Consider the following 12597-nt stretch of genomic DNA (forward strand, 5'->3'; position numbering starts at 1 on the left):
CGGAGAAGGGTACTGAATGTACCATGGACTGCCAGGAAAACAAACAGATTCATCTTGGAGAGGATTAAACCAAGCTACTCCTTGGAGGCGAGGATTCTGGGGCTTCGTCTGACATACTTTGGACATGTTGCTAGGAGGGACGGGTCCTTGGAGAGGAACATCATACTTGGGAGGGTGGAGGGACAGCACAGGAGGGTAAGACCCTCTATGAGATGGATTGATTCAGTGACTGGGGTACTCGGGATGGGTGTGTCAGAGGCAGTGCTGTTGGCGCAGTATAGAGCAGGGTTTAGGGCCGTTGTGCATAGCGTCGCTATGAGTCGCAAACAACTCGATGGCACATAACAACAACAACAACATAGGAAAATTCTGTTTAGTCTGTATGCTGATCAAATAATTCAAGAACCTAGACTATTAGAAGAAGAATGTGACATCAAAATTGGAAGAAGACCATCAACAAACTGTTGATACTACCTTGCCTGATGAAAGTGTCAAGAACTCGAAGACCTTCCTGATGAATATTTAAGACTGCAGCTCTCATTATGAATTGCGGATCAATTAAAAAACTGCCACAAGATTCCTTGAAATGTTACCAGTAAACCACAACATGATAATTGGAGAAAATCGACGTTGTCCTTGATTTAATTTTAATTCAGAATTTACTTTTGAATTCAGCATCAACCTCCATAGGATCAGTTGTCAAGAAGTAATCCAAATGGTGTGTTGCATTAGGCTGAACTGCTGCCAAGGACTTCTTTAAAGTGCAGTGAGCACTCAGATCTTAAGAGAGCCATTCCCACGGCTATGGGGTTACTAGAAAGGTTAACAGGATCCAATTCAGGTTGACAGCAGGAAACAGTTTCTTAGTCACACAGCTTTTCAAACAGTTTGCAGGTCCTTTGACCTTCTGCCTCACAGTTTATGTCAGAATTATAAATTTCCCTTGTTGTTGTTTATTGCTGTCGAGTCAAGCATGACTCAGCAGCTCTATAAACAACAGAACCAAAGCCTTCCTATAGCTGTCCTCACTTCTCAAAGTTCATGGCGTTTTCAGAGGCACGTTGTTTAGGAAGTGGATGCCACTCCTGCTTCCAAACCTGTCTTAAACTGGGAGCTTCACCAAACACTGTCCACCATGGGTAACCATATGGCATTTGACCCCCTAATGGCACCAGAAAGTTCAGCATCACAGCAACCCCAGGTTACCTTAGTACAGCAAACTGACATAAGAGTGCTGTACCACTTAGAAGACTGCTCCTCCAAAATATAATAACAATTGACTTAAATACAAAGGTCTTGTTGACTCTAAACAAGAAGCTTAAGTAAAAAAATAATCAATACAATATGTTGTTGTTGTTATGTGCCATCCAGTTGCCTGCAACCCATAGTGACCCTCAACCCTGCCCTGTCCTGAGTCCTTCTCATTAGTTCTGACACACTATCCCCATTGCCTCAGTTCTTGTATGAATCCATCTGATCATGGGTCTTCCTCTCCTGCCCTGCCCCTCCACCCTTCTGAGCATGATGTCCTTCTCCAAGGACTGGCCTCTCCTGACCAAAAGTATGTGAGACAGAGCTTAGCCTCCAAAGAGAGACTTGGTTTCACCCTCTCCAAGACAGGCCTATTTGTTTTCTTGGCAGTCCATTGAATGTTCAAGACTCTTCTCCAGCACCGTAACTCAAAGGTATTGATTCTCCTTCTGTCATCCATAGTCATTGTCCAGCTCTCTGAAGCATAACAAGTAATTACAAAGACTATGGCCTTATGCATCAGAGAGTTGGACAATGACCAAGGAGGATAGAAGGAGAATTGATGCCTTTGAGCTGTGGTGCTGGAGAATAGTATTGAGAATACCATGGACTGCTAGGAAAACAAACAGGTTTGTCCTGGAAAGGGTTAAACCGGGTGGCTCCTTGGAGGCAAGGATTCGGAGGCTCCGTCTAACATACTTTGGACATGTTGTGAGGAGAGACCGGTCCTTGGAGAGGGACATCATGCTTGGGAGGGTGGAGGGACAGCGCAGGAGAGGAAGGCCCTCTATGAGGTGGATTGATTCAGTGACTGGGATACTTGGGATGGGTGTGTCAGAGACAGTGCGATTGGCACAGGACAGAGCAGAGTTTAGGGCTGTTGTACATAGGGTCACTATGAGTCGCAGGCGACTCGAGGGCACATAACAACAACATGGCCTGGATTAGGTGCACCTTAGTCTCTAGACTGACATCATTGCTTTTCAGTATCTGGAGATGTCCTTGACTACAGATTTTCCCACTGTATTTCATCTTTTGATTTCCTGACTGCTAGTGTTAAGAGTGTTGTTTGTGGAGCCAAGCAAGTTGTAATTGCTAACAACCTTAATATTTTCTCTTCTCTATCATGGTACTGCCAGTTGACCCAGTGGTGAAAATCTTTGTCTTCTTGATATTGAGCTTCAATCCATATTAAAGACTATAGTCCTCGATCTTCTGCAGCAAGCCCTTCAGGTCTTCTTCAGTTTCATCAAACAAAGTTGTATCATCAGCATATTGTAGGTTGTTGATGAGTCTTCCTCCAATCTTGATGCCACACTCTTCATAAAGCCCTGCTTCCCCAAATGATCTGTTCTGCATACAGATTGAAAAGTTATGGAAACAGGATGTATCCCTGACACACTTATTTCCTGATTTAGAACCATGGAGTATTTCCTTTCTCTGTTGTGAGGACGGCTTCCTGGTCCAAGGTTTAGCATAGTGGAGTGTACTCGGGGCGGTGGTGGGGGGAGAGGGGTGTGAGGGGATTGTATACCAATGAAAGAATTTTTCTTTTACTTTTCAAATAGAGAAGTGAACTGAGGGGAGGGCTGGGCAGGGAGAAAAGTGCAACAACTAATGAATGGAGATCCAAAATCTATGTAAATGTCCATTAATTAGAAAAAAAAAAAAAGAACGAACAGGTGTTCTGGGATTCCCATTGTATTCAACAATTTGTTGTGATCCACATGGTTAAATGTCTTTGTATAGTCAAGGAAACACAGCTAGACATTCATCTGGTACTCCTTTGCTTTCATCCAATATCCATCTGACATTGGAAATAATGTCTCTAGTGCCACAACCTCTTCTAAAACCAGCTTGTATTTCTGGTAGTTCTCTGTCAATGTACTGTTCCAGTCATTCCAAGATATAAGCCATATCTTGCAATCACTTGATATGTGTTAGAAAGCTGGACAGTGATGAGGGATGATAGAAAGATAGTTGATGCCTTTGAGCTGTGGTGCTGGAGAAGAATATTGAATATACCATGGACTGCTAGAACAAACAGGTTTGTCCTGGAGATGGGGAGAGGGTGAAGCCAGGCTGCTCCTTGAAGGCAAGGATTCTGAAGCTTCATCTGACATACTTTGGACATGCTACAAGGCAGGATAAGTCCTTGGAGAGGGATGTCGTGCTTGGGAGGGTGGAGTGACAGCACAGGAGAGGAATACCCTCCATGAGATGGATTGATTCAGTTACTGAGGTAATGAGGGTAGGTGTGTCAGAGACAATAAGATTGGCAAGAGATAGAGCAGGGTTTAAGGCTGTTGTACATCGGGCCACTATGAGTTGCAGATGACTCATTGGCACATAACAACAAACAACAGTCATTAGGATTAATTTTTAATAACTTTTGCTTTCAGTTTTACATTTACAGAAAATTACAAATATAGTACAAATCCAGAGAGTTCCTATACACTGCATACCTAGTTAGTACTTAATTGTTAATAATTCACACTAAGACTGTACTTTTGTTATAACTAATGAAGCAATGCTGATACATTATAATTACATTAAGCTATAATTTATTCAGAATAACTGAGTTTATATCTTATGTTCTTCTTCTGTTCCAGAATTCTATCCAAGATACCATATTATATTTAGTAGTTAAGTCCATTTACATGCATTATGGCTGGGACAGCTTTTTGATATTTATGTTACCTTGACAGTTTTGATGAGTACTCCATGAACAGGGCTTGGAAAAAATGTATCCTAAGTGCTCCTTGGAGACAAAGAGGGAGAAGTTTCGTGTTTCACATATTTTGGGCATGCTGTTAGGAGAGGATATGATGTCCTTAAAAGGGACCACCATGTTTGGAAAGGTAAAATTGAGAAAGAACCTGGATGAAACAGATGGAACACAGTGACTACAGCTCTAGGCTCAAGTGTGTTAGAGATGATGAGGATGTCACAGGATAGGAAAGGATTCAAAGTTTATTATTTATAGTGTTGCTGTGAGTCAATGCTCAACTCCACAGCACCTAATAACAAGAAATACCTTGTAGGTTTGTCCCTCAATTTGAATTTGTCTATTGTTTTTTTTCTCAAAGTTGGAATAGAGTAATTACTTTTGAGAGAGGAAGTTCACAGAGGTAATCAATGGATCAAGGATATGATAACAGTTGTTACTATCCTTAATCATCTGACAGAGTCAAGTTTCTCCATTGTACAGCTACTCTTTCCCCTTCTTTTCTTTTTCATATCTTTTGGAAGGAAGTCATTGTGTTAAACTATCTTTGGATTCCATCTCTTTGAGGAGATAGTATTTACATTAATTATTCAGGATACTTCTGCATTGAATATTTATTCCCATTAATTTATTTGTTGAGTTCAGAATGACTTTGTGGGCATCATTTTTGTTATTGTTGCTCAAATTGAGTTTTGATACTTTTGAACCCTCTTGTTTATTTTGCATACCTGTCTCTTGTGATTTGTCTCTTTTTTAAAACTCTTCCTTACTTTCTGGCACTAATAGTGCTTAAGGTTTGAACTGTATATTCTCTACTCCAGTCCTAGTATCAACATTTACCAGAAATCCCAGTTCCTTTTATTGGAAAATGATATCGTAAAAGAAGACTTTGGATTAGGTATGCTCATTGCTACAGAGTTGTCATTGTTAATATTCTCAGTTAACCAAGCAAGGAAGTGTAATATTGGGCATTGTTTCATTTTATTTAGTAGAATTGATATAAATAGGAGCTAACTTGATAAGTACCAATAACAGTAACAACTGTTACTGAACACAGGGAGTTCTTCTCACTGTCAATTGCCAATAAGACAGAAGGATTGCAATATCCAGAACGCTTTATTGCAGATCTGGGAGAGTAGAGAAAATCTTCTCAAAAATTGCCTCCCTTTCTAAGAATGATCATTGATTTTTATATTTGGGTTAAGTACTAATCAACTTATTACAATTCCTAGTTCAAAGTTACAAGATTTTTACATTAAAAAAATAACAGTTTACATGCCATTACTAGTTTATAGACAATTGTGTTATAATTTACATATGACTAAGAAAATATTGCTTCAAAAAGTAAATGCTATTCCAAGAAAGATGCATTTCTTCTCCTAATAGGCAGACAGCTTAATTTACATATGACTGAGAAAAGCATTTTCAAAGAGGTAAATGCTAATCCCAGAAAGATGCAGTTTCCCCTCCTGGTAAATAGGCATTTTAAAGTACCTTCCCTAACTGAAAAAAGAGAAGTAGGATTCCAGGACAAAGCAACCAGTTTTGTAGCCTGGAACAAGTGATGTATATATTGATCGTTATATACTGTTAGAAAATAATGAGGAATAAGACACGACTTAACTTTTTATTGCAAACTGTCTTTTTTACTGGTTGATGGTCTAGTTTCCACTCAGTGTTTTGACTTGGAGGTGTCCCTCCCTCCTTTTTTTTTTCAGTGCCAACTGTTGATGTCTTTCAGATTTCTACAAAAGAAAGATTTGGTTTGGGTCATCAACTAAAAAAGTAAGTTTGATGAAAAATAAAAGTAAATTCTTGTTAAGGAAAACTAGGTTCTAATTTTATTCATTCCTTTAACATTTTTAAGAAGTTTTCTTGACATGAATACCTCAGGAGAAAAATCTTCAAGAACAGTTTAGCTAGCAGGATTTGCTATCAGGACCTGGCCGTCCTGCTTCTTTATTGCCCCTCCCACTTCTTCTCATTTCTCTGTCACACCGCAGAGATCCCAGCGAGGCTAACTTCTGAGGGCACAACCTGCTATGTGTCTGTGCTCTGGTGTGACCAGTGCAGACAGGAAGAAGAATGAGATGGGAGTATGTTTTGCCATGCTTTTCTCCTTGTTAGCTCCCTGGAGGTGTTGAGCTCTGAACCAAAAGTTGATGCTTTGAATTCACCAGCTGCACAGCAGGGAAAATGTTATAGCTATATAGTGTGCTCCTATTTGATTTGTAATTTTAGAAATACACTGGGCAAGTTCTACTTTGTCATGTAGAATTACTGTGGATTGGAATTAACTCAGTGACAAACAATGAGATTATTCTCTCTGTAAAATCACTCTGGTTCACTAGCCCTACATAGGAAGCCTATTAGTATGCACCAGGTGGCAACTTTTACAGAACTTTTTCTTCTACTTGGTCATATTAACATTCTCTTTGCTCAGAAGTGTTAACTGTTTACCCCACCGTTTGCAGGATCTGTTTGGCTCTTGAATAAAAAAATGACTGTTTAGCTCTTAAAAAACTAACTTAGTTATTCAAAACATACAGACTATATAATTAATTTGAATAGAAAGATAGGCTATCTGATAGTATTATAATTATACGTGTAACACCATGGCACCAGCCTTTGACAAACATTGATGCTCTTAATAAGGTTAAACTAGAAACAAATTAAAATGGAAAGTATGTGAAAGAAGCCTTTGCATTTTGCTTTATAAAATTCCACAGAGATTTTGTTATAACTTTTTCTATAATTCAGTTGTAATTTGCTTGATTCTCTGGTTTTTATGCCTTTAAAAAAATAAACAAAACAAAGTCAGTGTTTAAAGATGGAGAAAAGTAATGGGTCTCCCTACTGTGTCATCAGAACAAATTAACAACGTAGAGTAAAGAAAAGCATGGTGTAAAAAGAGCAAGGACCATGTGGAGACAATTGTGTCTGACCTTTACCAGCTTCACAAAAGGGAATTCTCCCCATCAACAGCATTAACAACACAAAACCAATTCTCATGAGGTCAGACATGTCCCCATGCTCTTTTTATTCAGCTCAAAGACCACATAGAACCATTGGGGAAGTTAAAAGATAATTATCCAGGTTAATAGTAGAATAGAGTTTGGATAGCTTCCAAAATGGGCTCACAGGCCCCTCAGTCTTGAGTGTTGCCCCTTAAGGCCAGTGTTACAAAGTTCTCAGTGCTACCTGCTCACCCCCCCAAGTTGTCGGATAAACCTAGAGTCCCTTAGCTTAGCTCTGTTTCTGTCCATGGGGAGGTGGGTAGCAGTCTTACCTCATGTTGATTCTTTGGTTCTTTGCTTCGGCATGGCCGTTGCTGCTGTGAGTCTAGCTGGCAGAAGGATGTCTGGTCCTGAAGGGTGTGCACTGCATGCCTATTGCTCCTTTGATGATTGTGAGAGAGAGACTTTCTGCTCCTGGATTGCTCAAATTTATTGACAAGACTAGCCAATCTCCGTGTAGATAGCTGAGACTGGCCAGTTCCCTGTGGATAGGCTAACACGCCCCATTCACATCCACACGGCAGAGTCCTGTTTCGTGGCTAAGAAAGCCATATTGAAGGATAAACTCCACAAGTGGTAAATTACAGACACAAGCATTGACTTTCAGTCTTTCCTAAGATAAATTTATCACTGGTGTGATTAAAAGAGATAGAGCTTTGATCCTGCTTCGATATTTTGCTATAAATCCAGAGTGGTTATTGTGCTTTTCCCTGAATTAAATAATGATCTTGGCTACATGGTCCCCTTTGGTGACCTTCTATGCTAAAGGAATATGGTGTCTTTCTCAGAGTCTCTCATGAAAGATCATGAGAGAACAAATGATTTATCCAAGTTGAATAGATTTTTAAAAGGTTGCAATGTACTTTAATTAGCTGTGGTATTTCCAATCTCCAGGAGGCTGAGCTACTTATTAATGCCTTTTTCAACTGTAAATGGTACAAGTGATAGGACTTCCACCCTTCCTGGGAGATGATGCTTCAGTCTCTAACAGATCATTCCTTTAGGACACGTGACCTGTTCTGTTGCCTAAATCATCTTTGTTTGGACTTTCATTTCCGTCACTACTCCTGCTATCCCCTTGGACTATACTAAAACAAAACAAAACAAAAAACCTTGAGAAATAACCATGCTTATCAGAATTAATAATTAATACTTAATGGAAAATTTCTGAAAGATTACTCATCTTATGGATATGCAAATTTTCCTTAAATTTAAATGTGTCAAGAGAGTTCATCAGATCCTTTAAAAATATGCACAGGACCTTCGTGATAATGTTGTCCATATGTTCGCTTCAGTTTGAATGAATTTTAATTTGGCACCGTGCATTGGCATTTATTGAGCAATGTTCTAAGAGAAAACACTTTAAAATGAGATATTGCACTTATTAAATAGGAAACTGTTTACAAAATGCATTCCTATATATGAAAACATCTTGAATGATTATAGATTAGCATCTCAGTGATTACTACGTATTTATTTTCCTTTGGTAAGTGCATTCTCTACATATGAAATACAGAACTTTTTTCCCTTTAAATTATTCTGGAGCCATGATAACAGAATTACCTTTGGATTGACAGAATCATGCAGACATTTGTTACACAGCAGTGGAAACAGAGTAAGGAGAAATCCAGCTGCCTACACAGTAAAAAGCTGTCAGAGAAGAAAGTGAAGTCTCCCCTGCATTTATTTTCTACCTTGCGCAGGTAGGTAACAGACAACTTAATCATTGTCCTACCAAAAGCTAGGCCTCTGATCCTCAATTGTTATTCAGTTCACAGTATTCTTTCTATATTCTTGACATCTGTTTATTTTTCTTTATAGCTTCAAAGAAAAGTCTAAGTTCTGTGTATTCTGTTGCTGCAGATGACTGGTTCTTTACATAAATTCATAGACATTCTCATGTATCATGTATATTTAGAATTTTCATTTCTTTGACGTGAGTTAAATTTACTAAAACGATATTATTTTTTTTTTCCAAGTATATAGACCTATTCCAACCAAACAATAGTTTCATACAGGATTTTGGGATACGTGTTTGGAGTTGCTGATTTTGTAGCCGGGAGGAACACTTAGCTTTTTTTGTGTTGTTTTTCATGGAAAATACATTTCTTTCAGTTGTAGCTCATCTTTAGTTTTAAACCATATTAAGATGAGTTAGTAAACTATTTCTCATAGTATCTCCAGATTTTACCAGACCCATTGATTTATAAAGAGCTGAATTTGGGTCAGACCAGCATTCACCATAGCTTGTTGTACTGACAATTTGCTCTGTATTAATTGTTCATTTTTGAAGGTCGCCAAGTTACCCTCCCCCCGGTTGTGGTAAAAACAAATCCAAATTAAAACCTGAGCAAGATGGAATCTCCAAAACGCACAAGCTGCTGCGGAGGACTTGTTCCAGCACAGTCAAGACCGATGACGTGTGCACCACAAAATCACATAGGACCTTTGGGCGTTCCCTGTCCAGCGACCCCAGGGCTGAGCAGGCAATGACAACAATTAAATCGCACAAACTCTTGAACCGCCCTTGCCCTCCAGCTGTTAAGCAAGAGGACTGCCTCACTCTAAAGTCACATAAACTATTGACTCGATCTTGTTCTGGTGATCCACGATGTGAGCACAACACCAACTTGAAGCCCCATAAATTGTTAAGCAGGTCTTACTCCAGTAATCTCAGAATGGAAGAATTATATGGACTGAAGAATCACAAATTGCTGAGCAAGTCTTACTGCAGTGCCCCCAAGTCATCCAAAACAGAGCTTTTCAAGGAACCTAATGCAGAGGGCAGGAGGCTCTCTCTTACCTCAGGGCTTATTGGTATCTTAACACCATCTTCATCTTCATCTTCCCAACCTGCCGTGCGTATTTTCACCTTGTGTTCTCAATTAAATGTTAGCTAAAGTGCAGTAGACTTCTATGTAAGATGTAGTAGAGAAAGAAATGAATTTTTTTTTAATTAATGAGGTTTTTTTCTTTTTAAATACTATTTTGCATGCCAGGCATTTGCAGGTGCTACTGAAATGTTAGCTTTGGTGCAGTGGTTAAAGCAGTTTTCTGCTAACTAAAAAGGTCGATGGTTCAAATTCACTAACTGTTTCAAGGAAGCTAGATGCGACAGTTTGCTTGCAGTAAATTGACAGCCTTGGAAGATCATGGGATAGTTCTACTCTTCCTGTACATGGCATATGGCACAGCACCAAGTGTGTGTTTGTTTCTAATTGATCTGAGTTCTTACATAAAACACTGTCATGGTAATGAAAGCTGCTAAAAAGGGAAGGAAATCAATTGGATTTTCAAAGTCTTTTTTTTTAAGCAGGCATAAACTTTTAACATTATACAGGTTATGAAATCTCTGGTTTTCTCACATGAGTAATAGAGGACAGGTTTGCTAATTAGGAGTAATGTCCTTCTCGTTGTATACAAGAATATGATTGTGCCAGTGCATTGTTCTTAATATCTGCTTTATACTAAAGTTACTTTATAGATGAAGAGGCATTATGAGTATCATTCACATGTATAAATTAATGGGGGAAATGTGTATCATTTTACTAACCATGTGTTTGATGGGGGCATTAGTACTTATCATTAATATTAATACACTCAATAATGAAAATTATGAAAGAGAAAAGATAACTGTTTTAGGAAGTTATGTAACTCTTGTATTTCTAAAATTAAGTTGTAAGTAATATTGTAAAAATACGTGTATTTTAAGAAAATTTGAGTATATTGATAATTTTAAGAGGACATGCCCATTTCTTTTCAAAACTAAGCTTTGCAGACATGGAAACATTAATTTAGAATTACACAGTGGAAAATATAATTTGAAATATTCTGCAGAAGAATGTGTCCTAATTACCTCCTGTGTAGGTAGGAATAATATGTAGTTTTATTAGTGATGTACCACTTTTAGTAGCTATCTATTATTTTTTTGGAGGAATAACTGTATGTGACTGTAAAATAAGATTAAAGAACTATAAATGAAGAACTTGCTGCCTTTGATAATGAGAAATAGAGAAAGCATGTTTGTTGTGATCCTGTAAAGGTGTCTGTCTTTTTTATTAAAATATCAGACACTAATAATTTTATTCATTTAGTTTACACAAAGATTGCAATACAAAAATATTAGAATGAATAAAGAAATCATAAAAGTTTCTAGTAATCAGACATGTAATTCATATTGCATATAGTCCTAGAAAGGTCACAGTTCAGCTCTTTTCACTATTCTCAGAAAATGACAGGCCATAATTTACAGTTTTCCCCAATTTAAAAAAAAAAGATTTCTGTTTTTTATTTTCTACCTTGCTTTCTATAGCCAAATGGTGCAAAATGTATTCCAATACGAGACCGCGGCTTTCTAGTGCAGGTAAGAAAAAAGGCTTCATCCATTAGAAAACGTTTTAGTCCTTAGCGTGTATGAGTATGCATTTCACCTGATTGTTTTGTTTCTTTTTGGTTTTTTTTGTCATTGTTGCCTGCAGACCATTGAGTTTGCTGAACAGCGGATCCCTGTATTGAATGAGTACTGTGTGGTTTGTGATGAGCCACATGTATTTCAAAATGGACCCATGCTTAGGGTAAGTTCTCACTGGGATATTGTCAGAGTTGATTTGGAGTATAAATGAAAAGGGTTAAAAAATGAATAATGACAGTTTGAAATAAGTACCTTTAAAATTACACTAAGTGACATTTAACAAGCAAATTTGTTTTAAAGACCTTGTGAAAAACAGTAATTTAATACTAAAGAAATGTGTTTAATATTTTTTCATTTTTATATTATTAGTTTTTATTCACATTGGCTTTCTTACGATCACTCCCATACATCGTGTCTTACAAAATTAATACCATTGATCCCTGCCAACTTTTATTCTGTCTTTCTCGATCCCCTTTGGATCTTTCCTAATTCTTTTAACCCCTTCCTCTATTCACCATACTCTATGACTCTGTGATTCTACCTCTCTCCTGTCCCTTTCCCTTCCCTCTTTAGATATCCATATATAACCTACTGGTTATTGCTGTTGTGTACCATGGAGTTTGAACTGACCCATAGCTGACCCTCTGGCAGGTTTTCAGGGACAGTTAATCACACCATAGGAGGTTGTCCGTCCTTCACTCATAGAGTAGCTGGTGGCCTTGAACCTCATACCTTCAGGATTGCAAATCAGTTTCTTTGGGTTTATCCTTCTGCTTTTACAACAATGATCTTATGCAGTATTTCTCCTTATGTGCCTGAGTTAGTTCACTAAGTCTTACTAAAGGTAAATAAATAGGTAGAGAGGTAGGTAGATGGCAAATATAGATTGATACATAAATGTAACATTAAATATCATTTCTTTCAGAAAGCTCCAATTTAAGATGATTGATATACAGAGGGTAGTATCAACGTATAACAAGTCTGGTAGTGCAACAGTTAAAATAGTATTCTGCCTGTTGATAGTTTGAAATGATAACACTGTCTTGATAAAATGATTTATACTTAATCCATATTTGGTTTGTCTGTGCATATTTAGGTGAGATGAGATGGACTGGCATGGGGCATTTTGAGTAGGATGACCATATGATATATTACTCTGGAGATGAAAAAGTGAGGAAAAATGGAGTTGC

At 37.9% G+C, this 12597-nt stretch overlaps 1 protein-coding gene across 4 annotated transcripts in view; it reads left to right on the forward strand.

Moving 5' to 3' along the window:
* PARP8 (poly (ADP-ribose) polymerase family, member 8) overlaps positions 1 to 12597 on the forward strand; it is a 364740-nt gene that overhangs the window by 283420 nt on the left and 68723 nt on the right. For all 4 annotated transcript variants that reach the window (XM_006902146.1, XM_006902149.1, XM_006902147.1 and 1 more), the window contains 5 exons: positions 5698 to 5764; positions 8574 to 8699; positions 9290 to 9854; positions 11309 to 11359; positions 11475 to 11570. In XM_006902146.1, the coding sequence (XP_006902208.1) occupies positions 5698 to 5764; positions 8574 to 8699; positions 9290 to 9854; positions 11309 to 11359; positions 11475 to 11570 (905 nt within the window). The remainder of the gene's footprint in view (positions 1 to 5697; positions 5765 to 8573; positions 8700 to 9289; positions 9855 to 11308; positions 11360 to 11474; positions 11571 to 12597) is intronic.

Source organism: Elephantulus edwardii, unplaced genomic scaffold (assembly GCF_000299155.1).
Source record: "Elephantulus edwardii isolate Elephantulus edwardi_28Jun2011 unplaced genomic scaffold, EleEdw1.0 scaffold00373, whole genome shotgun sequence".
NCBI classification, from domain to species: domain Eukaryota; kingdom Metazoa; phylum Chordata; class Mammalia; order Macroscelidea; family Macroscelididae; genus Elephantulus; species Elephantulus edwardii.